Raw genomic sequence first — 22,783 nt, forward strand, 5'->3', positions numbered from 1 at the left:
TTGTGTGCTGATGCTATTTTATAGGTGCTTTTCAAACCTACTACAATATTCGGTCCTTTTGGCTCACAGACATAATCCTCTGGGACTTAACACAATAGATGAAATCACATTCTTTCTAGAATTGTGTATGCCTGAACAGAAAAGCATCACAAGAGTCTTGGAGAAATCCTTCAGCAAAATAAAAATGGAAGTTCCTTGCAGGTTCAGGTTTGATCATAGGAGCATAATGCATAATAGTTGCCCCTTATCAAAGATGCAGATACCTTGCATTTTTATAAACACACTGAGGAAAAATAATAAGATAGGAAAAGGTCTGGAGTGTGATTAAAATGTGTTATGTTAAACTCTTTCTGTTGATTAAATTTCCTATATTAATTGATCTTTCAGTTTGAAGACAGTGAGGAAGATTTTGACTCTAGGTTTGATACAGATGATGAACTTTCTTACCGGAGGGATTCTGTCTACAGTTGTGTCAGCCTGCCCTATTTCCACAGTTTCTTATACATGAAAGGTATGGAACTCTACAGAGTAAATGGAAGAGCTGAAATAATGACCTTCTTTCTCAAGTGTTGAGGTTTGGGGCTCCGTTTCTTCTTTGTGGAATGATTAAAAAAAAACAAGTAGAGATTATGATTATATAGAATCCTTTTTAATCATATTAGAATAATCCATTTCTTTGAGGCCCACATTGAGTCAAATCTGTGGGTATTAAACCCACAGATAAAGAGGGTTTCTCAGAGGGTATTTATCGGAGGGTAGGGAGATTGAAAGCCATTTACCTAGATTTATACTTGCACCATATTTCCAAGATAACAAATTTTGGAATAATTTGTATTAATAATTTATATATTAATTTACATTTCCTCCTTCTTTTTGAATGGTCATGATTGGGCAGACAATGGTTTGGCATAGGGCACAATCCTAACCAGCTTTCTGGCACTGGTATAGCTGTGCCAGTGGGGCCTGTGCTGCATCTTGCAGTTGGGGGTGGCAGTCACGGAGGCCTCCTCAAGGAAAGGTAATGTTTGTTCCCTTACCTCAGAGTTGCATTTCCCTTACCTTGGTGCTGAAAAATTGGTTAGGATTACATCCTTAGGGCACAGTCCTAACCAACTTTCTAGCAGCGAGATAAGGGCAATGCAGCTTGGAAAAAAAGGAACAAACATTCCTTTACCTTGAGGAGGCCACCATGAATGCCCCCCAATTGTAGTATGCAGCACATGCCCCATTGGCACAACTGTGTCAGTGCTGGAAAGTTGGTTAGACTCTGGGCCTTAGTTACTTACTTATAACCCGCTTTATCTCCTTCCCCGGGCATTCAAAGCTTCCAAGTACAATAAAAACAATATAAGCATTATACATTTTTTAAAAAAAATATATCTATTAAAAACTCCTAAAATCCAGTGAGCAACCAAAAGAGCAAACTCATTAAGAGCCAAGAGTGATAAAAAGCAGGAAAAAACCAGCAGAAGACAATTGAAAAACACCATAAAACTAATCAGCATAAAAAGCTCTGCATATCCATATTAAAAACTCAAAAGGCTAGAGTAAAAAGACATGTTTTTACATGTTAGTCCAAACATGTGGATAAACTTTCTATCAACAGCATTCAGGGAGAGGTCAATTTTTTTAGCATGTGGTGCTGTGTTTATCAACCCTTATTTTGCAACTTATTTATTCTCCCACTCACTGGCAGGTGGCTTGATGAATACATGGAAGCGCCGTTGGTGTGTCTTGAAAGATGAGACCTTCTTGTGGTTCCGTTCAAAACAAGAAGCTCTCAAGCAGGGCTGGCTGCACAAGAAAGGTGGTGGGTCATCCACGCTCTCGAGAAGAAACTGGAAAAAACGCTGGTTTGTCCTTCGGCAATCCAGGCTGATGTACTTTGAAAATGATAGTGAAGAGAAGCTCAAGGGAACACTTGAAATTCGAACAGCCAAGTAAGGTCCACTTAAGACAACACAAGCACGGTGCATATAGTAGCCACCTTCAGCTTCCAAGTTCCCCCCAACTAGCCATTACTGCACAGTGCTATAGGGTGGCTTCAGACTTTCACAGCCTTTTCTGCAAATAATGCTGTTGTATTTGACATATGAATTTGACAACAATGTAAGTGTACATCTGAATCCTCAATACTTTTATCAGTTGCTTCATCCTCATAGAAAGAAGCTCCCAAAACACAAGTCACCCTCCAGCTTTCCTTTGGGTGTCTAAACCATTCATGTCTCTCTACTGCCAGAATGTTCGGTGAGAAGAGGCCACCTATCTTAGATCTTTCTTGGGAGCAGGTGCTTCTCCTTGAGCTGTGATTCAATAGACAGGGTTGCTATTGGTTGAGATAACAGCAGCAGTGCATTGCAGTGAGACAGTAATCCAAACATCTGCTTAAAGTATGTGCAAGAAACTCAGGAAACAGCAAATAGAAACTAAAAACAGCCAATGAATAAAGCAGCTTGCATATCATAAGCATTCAACAGTAGAACAATGGCACTGAAGGAAGCAAGATTGCCTGCTGTGGTAAAGAGTTCCACATTCTAGATACCACCACAGAAAAGGCCCCAGAAAAGACCCATCTTGGCTGATTATCTACTGCTTGATTTGTTTTCCATGTCTGGGCAGAACTACTGAGCTAGTAAAACTCTTTGCGTCAGGAAACTTCTATGAAAGTAAATCCATATGTAAAAGTAAATCCTGGGCAGATTAAAAGTGCCTTTTCCTGCAGAAGGGGTCTTTCACTTGTGGAAGGGGTGTTTTAGACCTCATGCTAGAATGCTATTGCAGAAGAAGAGTGGAACTAAATTGAAAGGTGTTCTACTTTTTATGTATGTGGCAACATAACTGCTGTGGAACCTGCCAATCGTAGTGCTTCACAAACTCTACCACTAACACTTGTGCCAGCAAATAGTGTTTTCGCCATTGGTGCCCTTCCCATAGTTCTTTGGATTCAACCTTACATTTGCTCTTGGGCTTAGCAGAAGCTCTGTGATCTGTTTAAATCATCTACTACTGCAAGTAAGACACACAAATTACGCCACTAGCTGGTTGCAGACACAGATCAATAGCTGAGAAAAATTACAATTTAATATTGATTTGAAACAAATCAGTATTAAAATACCTACATGGACATAAAGAATGGGTGGATGACAGCATACGAATAAAAGAATAAAACCATACTTTCAGGGACTCAAACTAGATTCTGCATGCTTAATGTTCAGAGCTGATTCTTAAAAAAATCACTGTCTTGTCAATCTAAATGCAGTGTGTTTCTGCCTTGTGTTTTGGTTTCAGAGATATCATTGATAACACTAGCAAGGAAAATGGGATAGACATTGTCATGGGAGATAGGACTTATCACCTGATTGCTGAGTCACCCGAGGATGCAAGGTAAGGGATTCTGCCAAGTGCTATGCTTTGTATATTTCCCTCTAAAAATGGTGTAATGTTTAATCTGTTGTTGTTTGACTAGCATCAGATTCAACAGAGTTCTGCCCTTTCTGATACCTTTTCTACATATTGGGCTCTAAAATCTTCTACACATTCTGTAGTATGTGATTTTTGTAACTCACATTAGAGCATACGCTCCAGAAGAATTTGTCAAGTAGAGCAAAACACTGGTGCTTCCTAAACTATTGTTGATCATAGTTAAAATGTCCAGAATTTGACAGTGACAGCTCAAGACAGCAGGTAAAGGAATACATGCTAATGTTTAACTTACGACCTAGAAGGAAACCAAAAAGTTAACATACAGTTGGACCTCAGTATCTGTGCGGAATCCGTCCCCGGGCCCCCCGCAGGTACCAGAACTCATGGATAAGCAAAACCATTGGTCTGGTCTCCAGTCATGTCTAGAGGTGTTCCTGAGGCCCTCAGAAGCTCCAGGGGTGCTGGAAAAGCACCAGTTATCTTTGTTTGAAAACAACATAAAGGAGGCCATTGTTTCATTTGTGATTATTGTAGACCTTGAAAAAATCTTCCAGCACTATAGATAAAGATTTGGGGAGGAAAAAGAAGATTTTGAACCTCAGGTCTATCCTCCTTATCCACAGATTCAGAACCCACGGGTCTAACACACTGGGTTCTGTACCTGTCGGGGAGGGCCAGACCTAAGTTCCTGGACGCGACCAGTATAATAAATCCACAGGTCCCAAATCCATGGATAAGGAGGACAGACCTGTAGTAGTTCAAAATCTTCCTTTTCCTCACCAAATCCTTATTTATAGTGTTGAAAGCTTTTTTCATGGTCTGTAATAATCATAAATGGAACAGTGGCCTCCTTTAGGATAAGGAATTTAGGGCCCAATCCAATGAGGGCCTACCGCTGACGCTGAGTTCAAGAGCTGGGTATCATAAAGCATGTTTATGGCACCCTCCAAGTAGAGATCGTTGTTACCGGGCTACTGCCAGTTGGCACTGAGCCCAGTGCTGGATGGAGGAAGCCGTGGGAGTGCCCGACAGTAAGTTGCACCACCAAGCAATGATGTGGATTTTCGGGGCAGGGGAGAAATGTTCCATGGGGGTAGGGCAGGAGCAAGAAACAGGACTGGGAGGGAGGTGGGACCAGTGAAGCCCTGTTCTGCCACATCCTATCCTCTGTGTCAGGCTGATAATCCCAACCTGGAGGTTCTCTCATCTGTGCCAGTAAAATAGCAGGTGCACACTTGAGAAGTCCCATTGTGGGGCCTGGGGCTTTCCCCAGAGGGGAAGGGCCACTGCACCGAGCAACCCCGCCAAGGATAGGATTGAACTGTAACTCTCTTTTCCCCCTTCCTTCCCTTTTTAACAGCTTCAGTTGCTTTTAGTAATGTTTAGCTGCAAAGGAACGAGATGGGACTTTCCCACGCTTACTGTTATTTCTAAAAATAGATCTGTTCAAGAGTCAACAAACTTTATTAGAATTTAAAGTTCTTTGTCGTGTATACTTACCTTTTTCCAAAACACAAAGATGGTCTTCCACACTTCAAAATGTGTGTAGTGTACACAACACCTACACTCCTAGTTCACCTCTTGTAGTTGTCCTTATTTATCTTGCTGCAAAACATTGTCCTCCTGAAAATTTTTTGACTATAACTGTATTTTCCAGAAGTATTGCAACAAAGAAGACTTATACTGTCTTCAGCTGAAAACCAGGCCCTTGTATTGTTCAAATGGTTGGTTAATAATGAAACTGCTACTGATAATTAAAGGACAAACTTATGATTATGTTCTGATCTAAGCACCAGGTTGTGCTTAGATAGCTAAATGGGAGTTATGTAAGCATTGCCTCCCTCACATTTTTTTGACACAAGAAGAAAGATTAGGCACAGGACAGATTGTTGGCAGAGTAGCTGAAAAACTGAGGTAACATCTGATTTAACAGACCTGGCCTTCAGTTATATCTTGGGGATTTTTACCTTCCTCACCACCGGAGTTTTGGATCCTTTAGCAAGAAGAAGAAATATACTGCAGTGCTGGATCTCTGTTTCTTTCACTTCCTTCCTCTTTACTCCTAGGAACTATGTTTTGTTTTCCATTGAGCTGGCTGCATAAGACTTACATGGTCTGTTGATTGATCTTGTTTTTTAAAGACTCTAAAATTATAGCCTTGTACTTTATAATCAAAAAGACTTTTGGCATATGGGCCAACATTTTGTGTGCTAAAAATAAAGTTAGAAAGCAATTCATCCTCAAGCCATGGATGCAGTTAAGGTCCTCAAGTATTCCCCAGTAGTTTATAGTTAATGGATTTGAACTATTGATATCATGGTTTGAAAACATCTACAGTCAGTCATGAAACTTCTTGGGTGCTCTTCACAAGTTGCTCATATAGCCCAGTCCTATCCTCCTATCCCTTACCAATACAGGTGCCAAAATGGCACTGACTAGCATGCTGACGGTGCTTAATGGCAGTCAGCACCAGCAGAAGATGCTGGATGACATAGGACAGTAAGTATAGAATTGGGCTCTTAAGCAAATCTCACATGATTCTTGTGCTGATAGCATGGGATTGCCCAGATGCGCTAGTCTGTCCACTATATCTGCAGGCTTCAGAATGGCCCAGAGGTGAAAAATGGCTTTCCCGGGCCTCAGAATGTCTAATATGGTGTAAAAACATCACTTCTGGTTTCCCTTGGGAAACCGGAAGTGGCTTTTTTTGCCTCACGAGGCAGTTCTGGAGCCCACAGAGGCAATGGGCGGACATGCACTGCCTCTGCAGGCTTCAGAAAGCCCTCCAGAGTGGAACGGAGCACAGCTCTCGTCCCCTTCAGAGGGCTCAGGTGGAACCAAGTCTGGTTTAATGCGGGTCCGGGGGAGCCACGTTGAGCCAGATCAGTGAATGAAAACTCTAAGGATAAATAGGCTCCACCTGTACTTCCTCAGGTTGGAGCTTTTCTGTGCTGAGTGTGCTAATCTGATTAGGGAAATTATAAGAGCTGAAACCAACTTTAGAACTCCAGGAATAACACTTGGAAGCTCCATTGATTTTGTGAAATAAGCATTTTGGAAACCAGTTTTATTCCTCCAGGCAAAGTGTTGTAGCTTAGCTGCATACATTGCTTGTATCCACACATTCACTTAATGATTTAAATGGTTGGGAAAATTGACTTAGAGCGTACACATTTTCAATTCGTCCAGCTATGTGCTTAATCTCATTACCAAGATGAGTATTATGCTAAGACCCCTTGTCAGAAAAACTGGTGCCACAGGAAAGCTACATACCTGCTATGGCACATTTCTTTCTGATTTTCTTAGTAATTACTGTTACAGCCAAATATTGTTGGCTGTGTTATTGTTATACACAGTTATTGTCACATCTTAGCTTTCTTGTAGTTTTTTAACTGCATTATCTTTGTTGGAAAATTTCCTTTAACTGGCTGATCAAGTCTTTTGGAAAAGTATCCTCTGTATACAGGAAAAGCAACAGAGTATGTGTGGAAGAGTTTCCTGGAATCTGAAACTTGTCAAGGAAATAGTTCAGAAGAGTTGTAAGAATTCACTTAGTAAGTAAAACTAAGGCCCCATTCCTATACCCTTCCACATTTTAGCATGCAGCCCTGCTAGTGGAGGTTGCACTTTATGATGTTGGGCGAGGGAGCAATTGGACAATGTGCAGGAGGTATGCAAAAATATTTTCACTTACCTCCTGGTAGGCTGCTTGATCGCCTATGGATCACCTCAGACATATGCCAGCTGTTTTGATGGTGTATGTTGGAGAAAAAAGTTTTGAAAAGATGGGATAAGGTTTGGTGTGCGCAACTGCCACCAGATCCATCCTCTCCCTTTCCTGACATTCCCCTGTTCCTCCCCTGAAATGTCCCATTACTTCTCCTCCCCACCCGCAAACTGCCCCCTGCACCACCATAGCTGCTCCTGTACAGGTCATGTTGGTAGGCCTCTGATGTTGTTGCCGCTGCTTTGTGGTGGGAGCTTGGAATCGATTACCAGCAGCATGCTCTGCTCCTCGTTTGCACTCTGTTTACAATAGCGGGATAGTGTCCTGCTACTGTAAATCCGATGATAGGATTGGGCAGTAAAAGTCCATCTAGTTCAGCAGTCTTGTTTCCTGCAGTGATCCACCATATGCCCATAATAGGTTCAGAAGCAGGGCATGATGGTGATGGTCAAGTCCTGTTGTTTGTCCTAGTGTCTGGTGCTCTGAAATATGTGGCCTCTGAATCCTGGAGCTTTCATTCCTAGCTGCCTTGGCTAATAGCCATTGACAGATCCATTTTTCTAATCCTTTACTAAAGCCATTTATATGCTATTGTCCATCAGAATGTCTTCTGTCAGTGAACCGAAGACAAACATTTTCTGTTGTCTGAAGGAATGCCTTCCTTTGTTTCTCTTGAACGTATTAGCATCAGCAGTGGACTCAGCGCTGAGCGAATGGGGCAACTGCCCCAGGTGTTGAGGCAGCATGCCTCTAGGACAGCACGGGCAGCCTTCCTGAGGCTCCCAATGCGGTGGAAACCGCACTTCCAGTTTTCCAGAAGTGCAGTTTAAGACCGCAGGGAAGCCACGTAAAGCTTCCCCGCTTGGTTATAAGGTTGCGCTACAAAAGTAGGGGGTGGCTTTGTGCATAGGGGATGGCATCTTTCATGGGGGGGTGGCTTTGCAGACTTTTGCCTCGAGTGGGGAGGGGGAAGTTTGCCTTTGCTAGCAATCAGTTTATTTAGATAATCTTGACCTCACTGATTGAATAAAGAGTGACCAAAATACAGCTTTGTTTGTCTCTTCTGATGCTGGAAAAGATATCAAGATAGTCTGTCATTATCCTCACCTTTGCCCAAAGATTATTGTAAAGTACTCTAAACAGAAATACCAGGTAGAGGTTAATGTTTAGCTGATTCAACTTGGACTGTAATTGTTCTCTGTTCAGTGATCCAAAGACACTTTCAAGTCTATAAGAACAAAGGAAATAATCTGCCTTTTGTAGGACCCAATTCTATCCAACTTTCCAGTGCTGAAGCAGCCATTCAGTGGGTCATGCATGGCAGCCTGTGATGGGGAGGCAGTCACTGTGGCTTCCTCAAGGGAAAAGTTCCCTTACCTGGGGGCACTGGTGCTGGAAAATTAGATAGAATTGTATTGTATGTTTTTACTTAAGTGTTTTTTATTTATATGTTATGATGAGAACCACTTTGAGCTCAGGAAAAGTGGTATAGAAATCTTTTAAATAAATAAATTGTAATAATGATGCATGACTTGGGAAGATGAGGATTAGTAGATTAAAATTCTAAAAGACCTCAGCCTATAGTATTTATGGGCAGTGAGCAATATTTATTTATATTTATGGGCAGTGTTTATGGGCAGTGAGAAATGAAGTTATTTATTGTAAGAGTGGAGTTTGCTAACAGCAGCTGAAGATAGAAGTCAGCTCTTGCTTTATTCAGGATGGCAGGAATATGGCTACCCTTTGAATAAATAAGTTCACAATCTTTGCTGAATAGGAATTGGAATCACAATCCATGTGCATCAGCTATTTTCATAGGATCTTTCCTTTATTTCCTCCCCTTTCTGTCCCTGCAGCCAGTGGTTCAGTGTCTTGAGTCAAGTCCACGCTTCCACAGAGCAGGAAATCCGGGAGATGCATGATGAGCAAGCGAATCCACAGAATGCCGTGGTAAGGAAGGTTTTAAAGGAAACTTTCTGTTAACATTCGCTTAGTCGTCCCCTCTAGTTGCAGACTGCCTGGCTGCTTGTCCTTGCTACAAGCTTTATAGTGCCTGGCTAAAGCATGATACATGATTCTTTGTGCAACTGTAAACAGCAAACAAAAGGTAATGGGTGGGGGGGAGCACATGGGGAACCATGGGTAAGTGGATCTGCAGATACCGAGGGACACCTATATTCATATCGGCACACAAGATTTCTCTAAAATGTTATTTGATGTCACATATGTGAACAAGTTGTGTTGGATAAGACTATAACAATATAGAATTTGGCTTGTAGACCAGGGATCTTCTCCATAACAGAAATCATGCTCTACCCCTGTTTGGGGTTTTTTCTCCACTATAGGTATGATGTATAAAGACTTGTTTTCTCACCAGATACTGAGACATGTAGTGCCAGTTCCATCTCCAATGAGGAAAGATCCTCTGCCATGGGTTGGTACATGGTCAGCTGCTGCATGCCTCTGCCTCAAGAAGCTATTCCTCTGCCTCAAGAAGCTATTCTGGGTGCCTTGGGGCAGGGGAAAAGGGAGCTTGCTGAAATGAAGGTTCAGTATGCAACCAAACAGAACTTTGTTTCTGCTGCTTACAGCACATTTCCAGCAGAGCTACTTGACTTGATTCTACTTGCATGCATTTGAGCAGGGGCGCTGGAGCAGAGGTGTTAGTACATGCCTGCTACCTCTTGAATACTGAAGACTAGTAAACATACAGTATGGAATTCAATTTTTTTTCCTGTTTGCAATGATGGTCTCTTGCTTGTAGGATAATTTTTCCTTGGTCCTTTATATCAAGAAACATTGATTTGTTGTGGCCAGTTAACCAGAAAATGAAAACACAACTGCGTTATGGAACAAAAAGTGGATTTTCTTAACTCAAAACTGACCTATGAAACTGATTGTTCTGAGAGCCAATGACATTATTAAGTTATTGACATGTTGCGATGTCATGTTATCCATGCATGCAATGCAGTTGCATGCATGCAGTGTCATACAGCATGAAACCAACAAGGTGTTAATATGAATCAGTTCACATTTCCATGTATTATAATACAATTACCCCTGCTAACTGGGTAAAAGGCACTTTTTCAAGTGATGCTCCTGTTATATTTAGCAGGGGGTGAATAACTATTCCTCTTCACTCCAGCACAGTGTCTCGAACCAATCAGGGGTGCATTTTTTATTTATTTACTTAATTAAATTTGATTTTTGTCTGGGAGAGGGGCTACAAACCTTCTTTGACCCCAGGTGGCAGATAGATGCCTTAGCTATGCCACTGACTGGGGGGAGGCATCAGAGCAAGTGGGTGGCAAGCTGCTGGAGGTAGGAGGTGGGTTCCTCCCAATTTTCACTTTTTGAAAAGCCCAGGCGTGGCGTGACTTCCAGTTTTGACATCATTTCCAGGGCAACATTTTGAGCTTGGCACTGGGCTACACGATCATTGACTACGCCACTGCTTCCCTATCACAGTTTGATTCATGTATTGAACTGTGTAGGCAATTTTCTGCTGTATTTGTGACCTGTTGGATTCCATAAACCAACAAACACAGTGTTTGCTTTTTTTATATATAGGGCACACTAGATGTGGGGCTGATTGATTCTGTCTGTGCATCTGACAGTCCAGATCGGTAAGTTCAAGTGTTGCTTTCGGAGAGCTGAAACCGAATGTGTTATAGCTGCTTTTCTAACCTAACAGCCCAATCCTATGGGTGCATTATGTTGGCAAAACGTGCATTCCACTGGCATAACACGCTTGATGACTGTGACTATGCCAGTGAGTGTGGCCTGACTGCCGCTGCAAACAACAAACTGCCAGGTCTGTGCTCTGACAGACTGGAAATGCCCACTGGTGCAAGTAAGGCCACACAGGGGGTTGAGTGGGGTGGGTGTGGGTGGGTGGAACGGGGAAGAGATGGAGTTGGGGAGAAGAGTGAATCAGGTCCGGGGGGCAGATGGAGCAGCAGAGGCATTGCCAAATCCTTACCCCCTTCCTGGGCCTGATCCGCCTTCATCAGCAACACTAACTTGTGCCAGCTATAGAGCTGGTACAGATCCTAGTTGACACATAGCGATTGTTGGAGCTTATCCCAGGGCAATGAACAAATGTTCCTTTACCCCGAGAAGGCCTTAACATGCCAACACTCCCCTGTGGGATACAGCAGATGTTACGTTGCAGCAGCTGTATTGCAGTGCAGTGAGTTCGATAGGATTGAGCTGTTAGTGACCAACTTGCCTTATCCAGACTTTAGAAACTGGTGAAGAACAAAATCTAAAACAATTCTTAATGCTTCTGACCTGTCCTGCATTATTGGATTGAGAAGTTTTGTGTGTTCAAAATGTGCATCTTTTGTGCTGTAATCCTAAAAACCCTTAGTTGAGTGTAAGACATTGACCACAGTGGAATTTCTGAGTAAACACGCCTAGGATTGCACTGTTAGCCTTTTAAAGATTGTTGTTAGGGTCAACTCTCCATTAAAATACATAGAACTTCCTTGTGAGTAACTGAGTTGTGGGATTGCGTCATGTTGTCAAACAAAGTTCTTTTTCCAAAACTCAATTAAAATAAAATGGGGAAGAAAGTGATTCAGAATTAGTCTGAATGTACACTACAAACACAGGGAAAGTGCTCGTGCTGACAGCGAATGGGAAAGGTCAAAGGCACTTTGTTATGGTCCAAACAGTGCCCACATTTACTATATAGGCTTTTCCCCTTTCTTTTCTTTCCTGAGCAGACCCAATTCATTTGTGATCATCACTGCTAATCGTGTTCTTCACTGCAACGCAGACACTCCAGAGGAGATGCATCACTGGATCACCCTGCTGCAGAGGTCCAAAGGGGATACTCGAGTAGAGGGGCAAGAGTTCATCGTGAGGGGTAAGAACACTTTTCAAAAGAAAACCTGTAGCAGAATAGAGGATTTTTCTTATTCAATCCTGGCTTTTGAAGCACTTGCAGGTAACCTGTAGATAGCGAATTTTGTCTTCGCTTACTGATTTTTTTTGAAGTAGTACTTCCAACTGAGAATTTGCATATTGACTGCAGCTGCCTTTTGTCTTGGAATTGGAGAAGTTATTAGTTTTCTTAAGACACAGTGATGGAAGGATACTCCTGCCTTATTAGTAGGCCTACTCCCCGCAACGCTACAGCAGTGCTGCGCAAGTTTGCTGTTTCTCCGGACTGATACTGCGGCAAGATACTTGTCTCCTTTGTTGGCTCATTTTTGGCTTAAACTATAACATCCATCCCTACAGTGAGCTATCCATGGTCCTTACTGTTAGCTGATTACACTGAATTCTTCCATGTTTTGCAGTTATGTCGCAGAGGTGTTTGGCCAGGAATCTGAGGTAGTGTGTACTTAGGGTTGCTGTTGGTCATCTTCTGTAGTTGGAGAAATAATATTAACCATGTTAATCTTGAATGCATTTACTGCAAGTTCTGATCTTTAAAAGGAAGCTAGAAAGATAGATTTTCATTGTTTGGAAGATGAGGCCCCACTGATTCAGCCCATGCTTAAGTGCCCACCAGACTGGTTGGTTATCAATAGAAACACATGCTGTTGATTCCTATTTTCAAAGGAAACTTTGTTGCATAATCTTAACTTTAACTTATCTATAGCTGAGCTTATCGGTTTGTAGTCCTTCCTGTTTCTTCTTTTCCTGTCACTTTGGATAATATTGCTATTTTTCCTTTTCTCCCAGATCTTGATGCCCTTTTTCTTTCTTATTCAAACTATTACTAAAACGTGTTGATTCCAACTTTAAAATATTGCTGCAATATTTGGTGTTTTCCCCCCACCAATGGTTTATTCATCCTCTCTCTCTTTTAACCAGACTATACTTTTTTCATGTTTTTCTGCATTATCTTTTGTCCATATTTCTCCTTGAAGCAAAAAACTTGTTGTGCTAAATTCCATAGAGTCACACAAATACGCTGCAGCCTGACACTTCCGGATGGAAGGAAACTAAGGCAGCTGTTATCAGTCCCCTCCGCTCTGTACTTAGCCCTCCCCATCGCCAGCTGCCCGGCTTCTTTCACATGGGATGCTGATCTATGAGTTTCTACTCAGAAGTAAGCCCCATTGTAGTCAATGGGGCTTACTCCCAGGAAAGTGTGAAGAGGATTGTAGGCTAAATCTCATGCTTTGCTTGGTGGGAAGGCTTGCTTGTGTCAGTGATTGCCTGCACCATCTCAAGGGGGGGGGGAATTTGGCAAACACTCCCTGGGTTTTTTAAAGCAATCCCCTCTGTTGCTACCACACCTGCCCGTGTGTGTGTGTGTGTGTGAGAGAGAGAGAGAGAGAGAGAGAGCTCCACCTTGCTGCACATGTTCTGGCTACAAATATTTTCGGGCCCCCTTCAGCCTCTTTGCTGCTCCGGGGCTCCAGGAATGTTACTGTTCCTTTGCAAGGGGAACCTCTTCCAGGGCTCCAGGGCTGTTTCGCTGCCTGGGCAAGGCAGAGCCTTTTTGCAGTGTTTTGGGCTGCCTGGAAATGGAGCGAGACGCCAGTGCAGGGCAAAGGAGACAAAGATGTTTGTGACCTTCGGTTCCCCCACCCCATTCGCATTGAGACAAATCTGCAGATAAATAGGCTGCACCTGTAGTTTGTTCTTTACGTTTATTATAAGTTATCCTGCCAACTGGACATATAGCATATTGAAAGAGAAGCATTGTGACTTTCTCATTATTGACTAGGAAAGGTTTTAATTCCAAGATCAAACTACCTTGGGGTGGGGGGGACCCCAATAGGGTTTTAATGTTGATGCTTACGTTGTAAATAACAGATTTTGAGTGTATGTTTGAAAAAGTCACAGCAGCCAAAAATTGAAAGGTTCATTATATTCCAAGAACTACAATTTAGAAAGTGCCTTTTCTCCTCCTACCAGGATGGTTGCACAAGGAGGTTAAGAACAGTCCAAAAATGACTTTGTTGAAGCTGAAGAAGCGATGGTTTGTCCTGACACACAATTCCTTGGATTATTACAAGAGCTCTGAGAAGAATGCTCTCAAGTTGGGTACCCTGGTGCTAAACAGCCTTTGCTCTGTTGTACCTCCTGATGAGAAAATGTTTAAAGAGACAGGTAACATTCCTTTGGGTCATCCAGGGTTGTTGACATTAACTGGATAGTTCAAGCCAACCAAGTGCTTGCTAATAGTTACTGTAATTGAAACAGCAAGGTGTCTTCTAATTTACTCTTGTCACAGGCTACTGGAACGTAACTGTATATGGACGCAAGCACTGTTACCACCTTTATACCAAGCTGCTCAATGAAGCTACCCGCTGGTCAAGTGCCATCCAGAATGTGATTGACACAAAAGCACCAATTGACACTCCAACCCAGCAGCTTATTCAGGACATTAAGGTAAGGCTACATTCACCTATGGAAGAGAACCCACTATATTGTTATCCTAGCAAAAAGAAAAAGGAGAAGAATTCAGTTAAATGTTCAGAAACAGAGTTAATGAATATGAGAAGACAGGAACAATTATTTTTAAGGCCTAATTTGTGTTACAGGAAGAGTGCAGTTCTTTCCTTGTTGGTCTTCTTATGATCCAGATGTTGCCTTGAGTTCAGTGAAAGTAGTGTTTTGTTTTCCCTTTCTCAGAAGAGCCCAGGGCCGCATTTCATGACAGAATAATGGATAATACCGCTGTTATCAGCCCAGGTTGGGGGGGTAGTACCCATGTGGTTCCCCCATCCCATAGTATACTGTTCCTCAAATGTATTGGAATGGTACGAGATCCATCTGCTACAAAGAGGCAGCCATGCTGCTCTGGTATTAATAAATCAGATCAAGGCAGTCAGGCTGCAGCACACGCTTTCTTCATCATTAAACATGAGACTACCTGGTTGCTATTGTGCTTTGAGCCCAGGAGGAGGAATAGCTTCACCATCCTCTTTGAACAAGTATCTGACACCTTCATGAGTTAATTTTGCAGAATGTGGATTTCCTTTGAAACATTTTGGGACAGAATTTAAGTACAAGTTGCTTTGGCAAGCTTCTTTCCCTCTGGATCTGTGTTTAAATAACTTGCTTTACTTCTGACCTTTTATAAGTGTTCATTAGTGGATTATGTGAATAATCCTGCATTTTTGTATTTACACAGGAGAATTGTCTAAATCCTGAAGTTGTAGAACAGATCTATAAAAGGAACCCTATTCTTCGCTACACACAGCATCCCCTGCACTCCCCACTATTGCCACTTCCATATGGGGACATCAATCTCAATGGTAACTCGTTCAAACATACAAGTCTATTCTCACTGAAAAATCATGTGTACATATGAAGTTTACACTGGACACTTCCACAAAGATAAGACAGCTTGACTTACTCAGTCATCTCCACAATTCGTTTCCTTCTGTAGCCCTATACATCACCTAATATGTTGTAGTAGTTAAACAGCAAAGCTACCGGGGTGAAAGTATTATTGGAAATCTTGGATAAAATAATTCTGAGCAGGGGGTGGGGTAGGAATTTGAAATCTATGAAAAATTCATCTTGTTAAAATTTTAAAAGAAAATTTGAATTTTCTGGTTGCTGGATCTTAAATTTTATAACATAGAAATCCAGCTCTCTGGACATATTGCTCCAGGTGCTTATTCTCATTAGAAAAAATGGTATTAGTTTGGTATCTGAGCAATTGAAGGTTTACTTTTATGTTTGTTCTTCAGTGCTAAAAGACAAAGGCTACACAACTCTCCAGGATGAAGCCATCAAAATATTTAATTCTCTGCAGCAACTGGAGTCTGTGTCAGATCCCATTCCTATTATTCAGGGCATTCTCCAGACAGGACATGACTTACGGCCTCTGCGAGATGAGCTTTATTGCCAGCTCATCAAACAGACCAGCAAAGTGCCTAATCCAGGGAGTGTTTGCAATCTGTACAGCTGGCAGATCCTCACATGCATGAGCTGCATGTTTTTGCCAAGCCGTGGCATTCTCAAGTACCTGAAGTTCCACTTAAAAAGGTAAGCCAAGGGAGGAATTATTACATACAAATAGTAATGTTTCTTTGTTTTCCCCCTTTAAAAAAAAAAGGTATGTTTCTGCACTATTGTACAATGCAGCAGGGAGTTCCAAAGATTATCTTCTTGTTATCCTCCATCATATTAGAGCAGGGGTGCTCAATAGGTGGATTGCGATCTACCGGTAGATCGCGATGCAAAATGAGTAGATCGTGGAGTGCCGACCCCCCCCTTCAGATGCCTCTGGGAGGAAACGCCGGGAGTAAGGCCCATTGTACTCAATGGGGCTTACTCCCAGGTAAGTGTGGCTAGGATTGCAGCCTCACAGCCTAATCCTAGGCATGTCTAGTCAGGAGTAAGTCCTGTTATACTCACTGGGGCTCAAGGTACACCAACATACATTGTACACATAAATGTTATATGTTATGATGGCACGAACATTGTAAAAAAAACTCTGGTAGATCTCCGGGCCTTGCTGGGTTTCAAAGTAGCTCTCGAGCCAAAAAAGTGTGAGCACCCCTGTATTAGAGTATGACAAAAAAAATTGAGGAGAATATGACAGAAAAAGGGTTACTTAACCTACAAACCCACAGATCAGTCAAAATAATACAGACCACCAACAGGTGGCACTGAAGTGCTGTGGAATCTCATGCATGCTGTGTAACTCAGGGCTGCAGTTAAAGGGAATACAGGCCTGCCCTCTTATCCCCAGGGGTTCCATTTCGGAACCCCCCAAAGAAAGCTGAAACCACGGATGCGGGCAAACTCCTGTCCCCAGCCTCTGCTGCTCTTAGACTGAGCTTTAGAGCTCAAAACACATGACTTCCAGTTGCTCTGTGAAACTAGAAGTGACTTTTTAAATGCCTTACAAGGCATTAGGAGGCCCAGGGAAGCTTGGGAGGGGGGGAAGTGTCCTGGACCCAATCCACAGATATGGGATCTGCAGATATGGGGGCCCCCATGTAATTTCATATAGATGTGCCCTTGCATTAGGTATACAAACTGCCACAAAGGTCATATTGGACATTCTGACCTACAGACATAGGTCCTCAACTCTCCAAGAGAAGAACTCCAGGATGGGAAGTTGGCAAAATCCTTGTTAGTACTTGTGTAGGTTGATTGTTTGAGAGGCAGTGATTATAACAATTTTTTAAATACAGAAATTGAAGCTAAGTGCTTGTTCCCACAGGGTGCACGACCAGTTTCCAGGCACAGAAATGGAAAAGTATGCCCTTTTCATTTATGAATCTCTTAAAAAGACTAAAGGCAGGGAGTTTGTGCCATCCCGGGATGAAATTGAAGCCTTGATCAACAGACAGGAGATGACATCTACAGTCTACTGTCATGGTGGAGGATCCTGTAAGATCACCATCAACTCCCATACCACGGCTGGCGAGGTGAGCAGATTGATGGAGTAGGACACTGGTATGACAAATCAGAAAGTGCCGTATCCCATACCACTTTTTCAGGATGCATGCTCACTCTTTGAACCTGTGTAGTGAGATAAAATCTGTGACAATGCACTGTTTCAAATGGGGAGGCACATGGCAAGCAAAGTGCAGAAGCAGTTTCAGTCTCTACACATTCTCTGTGAAACAGAAATATTCATTATTTTTCTGACATTGCTTACGTCTTGAGAAATACATGCATTTCACTGGTGAGTGAACAGTCTGGTTTTTTGCACAGGGAGTTAGAATTTGGCGTCTTTTGATCTTTAACGTGCAGTTCTGTTACCTTTAACACATAATTGTGGCTATTGATCTGTCCTGAGAAGTGCAAAACCGTATAGTGTTTGGGGTTTTACATTGTGGAGAACAGTTCTGGGAGGCTGTAGTAAATTTTTTATGTGCAGATCACTGAATAGGATTAAATGGAACAGGAGGAATGGTAAAAAAGAGAAATACAGTAAAGATACTGTAATAGAAATTTGTTTTGGAACTTTACCTGTTCTAGTCCTCCCAATACTGGTACCTTTCATGTGGAAATATCAGTTGGAAAATCTAAAGAAAAGATAAATCTTTGTGTAACTGATACCAGTTTGTTCAGATCACTTACAAATATTACCGAAGTGTAAACCATTTAACTTGCAGACTTTTTTTGTCAAGAAAGCACTGAAAATGAATTTGAAGTTTCAATTTTTGAAAGTTAAAAAGAAAAACCATTCAAATGAATAAGTACTTGGCAAGAAAAACTTGGCTGTTCTAGATGGTGTCTTATTGATCTTAATTCCTACCTTGCCATCGTTTTCTGTTAGAAGATAGTAAAATCAGTTAAGATCTAACAGTCTTTGTTTTGTCTCATTTTGTGTTTGGTCCTGTTGTTCCATTAGGTTGTTGAAAAGTTAATTCGAGGACTGGCCATGGAAGATAGCAGAAATATGTTTGCCTTGTTTGAATACAATGGGACTACAGATAAAGCCATTGAAAGCAGAACTGTTGTGGCCGATGTCTTGGCAAAGTTTGAAAAGTGAGTGTGCTTCTTCTATTAAGCAAGCAATTAAAATCCCTAACAGCAGCATTCTGAATTGCTTGAATCAATAGCATCTTTTCCCCCCCAAAGTATTAATGAAGTGCTTGTAAGCCTGGGATGATTTCATCACTCATCACTGTGGTTCTTGTGTTCTGCTGTCCTAAAATTTCCTTTCTCATGACTTCCCAACAGTCGCCCTGCCCCACTGGGGCTCTGTCTCTACTCCAAGCCTTTTCTTCTGTAGGATTTCCCTCAACTGGAAAGTCTACTCCTGATACTAAGGCAAATTTGATTTATTGTAACTGTGGCAAACCATAGGGAAAGTTTGTTAGAATATTCTTCTCCCCAAGCTTCAGCAGTCTTGTTTTGTGTTAAGACGTTGGGCCGTTAAGCTTAATGATGTGTGCCTTTGCTACACCTTCTAAATGGCTTTTACTCACTAATAATAAAAAAAACTTAATACATATTTATATAGCACTTTTTGAGTGAGCACAGGGCTTCACATGTATTGATATAATCCTTACAACAACCCTGTAAGGCGTGTTCCCCCCCCCCCACACACACACAGAGAAACACCAGCTGCATTGTGGGGAGGAGGAAGAAGGAGAAACTAGCAAGTTAAAGTGACGCCATGGCTACCTTCACCTGTTGGTTCCTTTGTAGACTGAACTGTGCTCCTCCTCCATTACCAAGAAACACCAAATACCCGAGGAGAAGGTAGAAAGTCAGCAATTCTCAATGGGGAGATGTAAAGCAGTGTATAAGCATTTTAATTTATATAAATAATTAGTAACCTAGTGCTAACCTGTAATGGCACAGCTGGGTTGAGTGGCCTTGGCTGTATCCAGTGCAGGTTAGTAGCAAGCTGGGGGTCTAAGCGGATTTTTTTCCCCCCTTTGTTGCTGGATTAGCAGCAAAAAGTTTGGTTCCAGTCCTAAACATAGTTTCTGTTGTCGATTTAAGAGCACTTGATTCGTTCCACTCAGACCTGCTCTGCACTTGTGCTTTTCCAGGCTTGCTGCTGCTTCAGAAAGAGGTAACATGGCATGGAAATTTTACTTCAAGCTCTACTGCTTCTTGGACACTGAGCATGTGCCAAAAGACAGCGTGGAATTTGCATTCATGTTTGAGCAGGTAAAGAAAGATGAATAAAGAACTACTTTTGTGCTTGTTGGGAAGCGGAAGGGAAACTCTTCCCTTGTTGGGAAGAGTTAGAGATTAAGAGGTTTTCTTTAATTCACATGCCACTCAAATCAAAGAGATGGATGATCACTACTGAGAAGTGCCTAAATTGGCCTATTTTACCATGAGGCAAAGTGAGGTGTTTGCTTCAGGGTGCCAAATTTTAGGTGCCATTAATAGCTGCAGAACAAAAACGGGCTCTGATCCATCCACTGTCATTGCTGTCACAGGAACCTCATTGCTATCAGGCCATGAGGGGAAGATTAGGCTCTCAGTCACTGTTCCTAACTTAGGTCCCAATCCTTTCCAACTTTACAATGCCAGTGCAGCTGTAATGTGGGCTTTGAGGTAAGGGAACAAATGTTTCCTTACTTTGAGGAGGACTCTGTGACTGTCCTCCCACTGCCAGATGCAGCACACATCCCATTGGTATGGCTGCATCAGTGCTGGAAAATTGGATGGGATTGGGGCCCTAATTAGTGATGCTGTCCACGTTAAATATGTGGAAGAAGATTTCTTACCAAAGAAGGTGCTTGGCTGCCCTCTGGTGGCTGTCATTATTTGAGCACGATGTTTTGCCCGCAGTAGTAACCCAGCTAAATCAACTTGATTCTGTACATTCCTTGTGAGATTTTTTTTTCAAAAGCAACAGCAATTTAGAATGTGGAGTGTTCTTTCGCATTTCTGGAAATGTCTTACTTTTTTTCCATTAGGCACATGAATCAGTGATTCGAGGCCATTTTCCAGCTCCTGAAGAAACCCTTCAAGTCCTTGCTGCCTTGCGGCTTCAGTACCTGCAAGGAGACTACACTTCGTCCAATATCACTGTACCAGAAATGGAAGAAGTCTACCCATTGCAGAAGCTGAAGTCTCGTATTATGCAATCTACTAAAGCATTTACTCCATCAGAAAGGCCAGAGAGGAGACGGGCCAACTTCCTAGACGGAACCCTGAGGAGGAGTTTCCGTAGCAGTTCTATCAGCAAGCAGAAGATGGAAGAGGATCAAATGCTTGATATGTGGGTAAAAGAGGAGATCTCTTCCACAAGGACTAGTGTGATTGACAAATGGAAAAAAATGCAGGGAATGAACCAAGAACAAGCGATGGTCAAATATATGACTTTGATTAGGGAGTGGCCTGGCTATGGATCAGCACTCTTTGATGTAGAGGTGAGTATACCAACAATCTACTGTCATTATTGACAGTATAATCATGAACTACAAAACCATAGTTAAGATATCCCATTCCATAAATTGTATGCTTAAGATAACTAATAATGTTTCACATGCTTGCAGATCTGTCTGTTGTCTTTTACTAAACTGCTTTGCTAGTGTGAGTGAAAGAGATTTGATTGGAAAGTTGAGAGGGAGGGTAAGCTAATACATTGTATATGGTGACATTTTCCTGCAACAGAGATCTTCCAGTGCATAGGAGGATACTACCGCTTTCTCTTGATTTAAGCAGCCTTCAGAGCCATTATAATATCAGCCATTTAATCTGCATCCACATCTCATGCCTATTTGCATGCTCACACTAAGGAAAGCAGCAAATTCTGCTATACTTAAGAGGCCTGGAAATTGAATGGTCAAAAAGTACTTAGTAAGACAGTATATGAAATTCCAAATGCTCATTTGATAACCCTTCATAGTGCATGTGTGAGTGTGTGTGTGTATACACACGCACCGCAGATACTCGCCTATAAGTCAATTCCACAGATAAGTCGAGGGCAGGTTTTGAGCCAGCAATCATGGAATTTTCTATGACCCTCGGATAAGTTGGGGGTTAAACTTAGGGTGGTTTCTGACTATAGTTTTGTCTGATTTTACTCAAGGCCAGATCCTGAAAAATAACCCACCACTAATTGTTAGCTAAGAACTGTAGTCTCTAATGTATTTAAAAACATAGTAAAAGATCATAAGATACATTTTTATTTTTTTTCAATTCTGGTCTTCATCACCTTCTGGTAAGCACTATCAGAGTAAGTGCACTGTAAACAACATACCAGTAAAACAGTGGTTCCCAACCTGGTATTCATGTACTCCCGGGGACAGTCAACAGGACCTTTAGGGGTACTTGAAAAAGAATGGAATAACGGTAGAAAAAGGCAGGTCATTCTCCAGAATGCCTTGCAAAACAGGAATGCCTTGCAAGGACCAGCTAGGCAGGAAGGGAGGTAGCTAGTTGGCTGTGAAAGCCCCACCGATAGCTAGTTTTTGGTCATCAATTCATGTATGAACCAGTGATTGAAAACCAGCACAGTAACAAAGCTGAAACATAATATGGAAAGTGATCAATCACCCAGAATTTCTCAGCACACTTCTGGTGCAAAACAGTGCAAAGGCAGAGTCTTCTGTTCTTCAAACAGATAAAAAGAGAAAACACTGTGATAAATACATAAAGTCTGGGCTTTCATATAGAGAAGATGAGGGCTTGTATTATTAATTATAAACACTTTGCTAATATGAAGGGTACAATTTATGGAAATGCAAGGGATATGCAAGTGAAAAAGGTTGGAACCACTGCAGGAGAACCATGAATCAAATCCACCTTTAAAGTGTCTGGTGTGTTAAGCCAGAAGCTCTACGTACAACATACAACCCATAACACATAAGTGGGAGTGTGCAATTCAATAATTCATAATTCAGTTAACAGCAGAGAGATGCAGCTGCATATATTTGCAACCCTTTTTACTCAGAAGTAGACTCACTGCTTTCCATGGATGTTATTCTTAAGTAAGGGTGCATTGAACTGTAACCAGCTTCAAATGGAAAGGAGGATTCCTATCCTGGTGTTTCAAAAAAACAGACCTGCTCTGCAAGCATTTGCAAAGCAGAACCAGGCTGCAACAGAAGGAAGGAAAATAAAAGGTTAACAAATTGCTTCTAAGGAGCTATGCCTGCCTGGTGCTTGAGAAACGAAACTTTTCAGAGTTGAAAGGCTTTGCCCTCTGATTGACCCGGAGATAAGTCGAAATGATAATTTGAGCTTGATTACTTGGCAAAAATTTCACGTACTATA

The 22,783-nt window shown here is 41.9% G+C and overlaps 1 protein-coding gene across 1 annotated transcript in view; it reads left to right on the plus strand.

Annotated features, from left to right (window-relative positions):
• The window catches only part of MYO10 (myosin X), a 204,120-nt gene that overhangs the window by 177,599 nt on the left and 3,738 nt on the right, over positions 1 to 22,783 (plus strand). The window contains exons 26-39 of the mRNA XM_066623777.1: positions 388 to 511; positions 1,697 to 1,940; positions 3,289 to 3,384; positions 9,007 to 9,100; positions 10,721 to 10,776; positions 11,881 to 12,023; positions 14,033 to 14,227; positions 14,352 to 14,509; positions 15,255 to 15,378; positions 15,820 to 16,117; positions 17,304 to 17,511; positions 18,444 to 18,580; positions 19,597 to 19,717; positions 20,479 to 20,934. Of these exons, the coding sequence (XP_066479874.1) occupies positions 388 to 511; positions 1,697 to 1,940; positions 3,289 to 3,384; positions 9,007 to 9,100; positions 10,721 to 10,776; positions 11,881 to 12,023; positions 14,033 to 14,227; positions 14,352 to 14,509; positions 15,255 to 15,378; positions 15,820 to 16,117; positions 17,304 to 17,511; positions 18,444 to 18,580; positions 19,597 to 19,717; positions 20,479 to 20,934 (2,454 nt within the window). The remainder of the gene's footprint in view (positions 1 to 387; positions 512 to 1,696; positions 1,941 to 3,288; positions 3,385 to 9,006; positions 9,101 to 10,720; positions 10,777 to 11,880; positions 12,024 to 14,032; positions 14,228 to 14,351; positions 14,510 to 15,254; positions 15,379 to 15,819; positions 16,118 to 17,303; positions 17,512 to 18,443; positions 18,581 to 19,596; positions 19,718 to 20,478; positions 20,935 to 22,783) is intronic.

Source organism: Tiliqua scincoides, chromosome 4 (genome assembly GCF_035046505.1).
Source record: "Tiliqua scincoides isolate rTilSci1 chromosome 4, rTilSci1.hap2, whole genome shotgun sequence".
NCBI classification, from domain to species: domain Eukaryota; kingdom Metazoa; phylum Chordata; class Lepidosauria; order Squamata; family Scincidae; genus Tiliqua; species Tiliqua scincoides.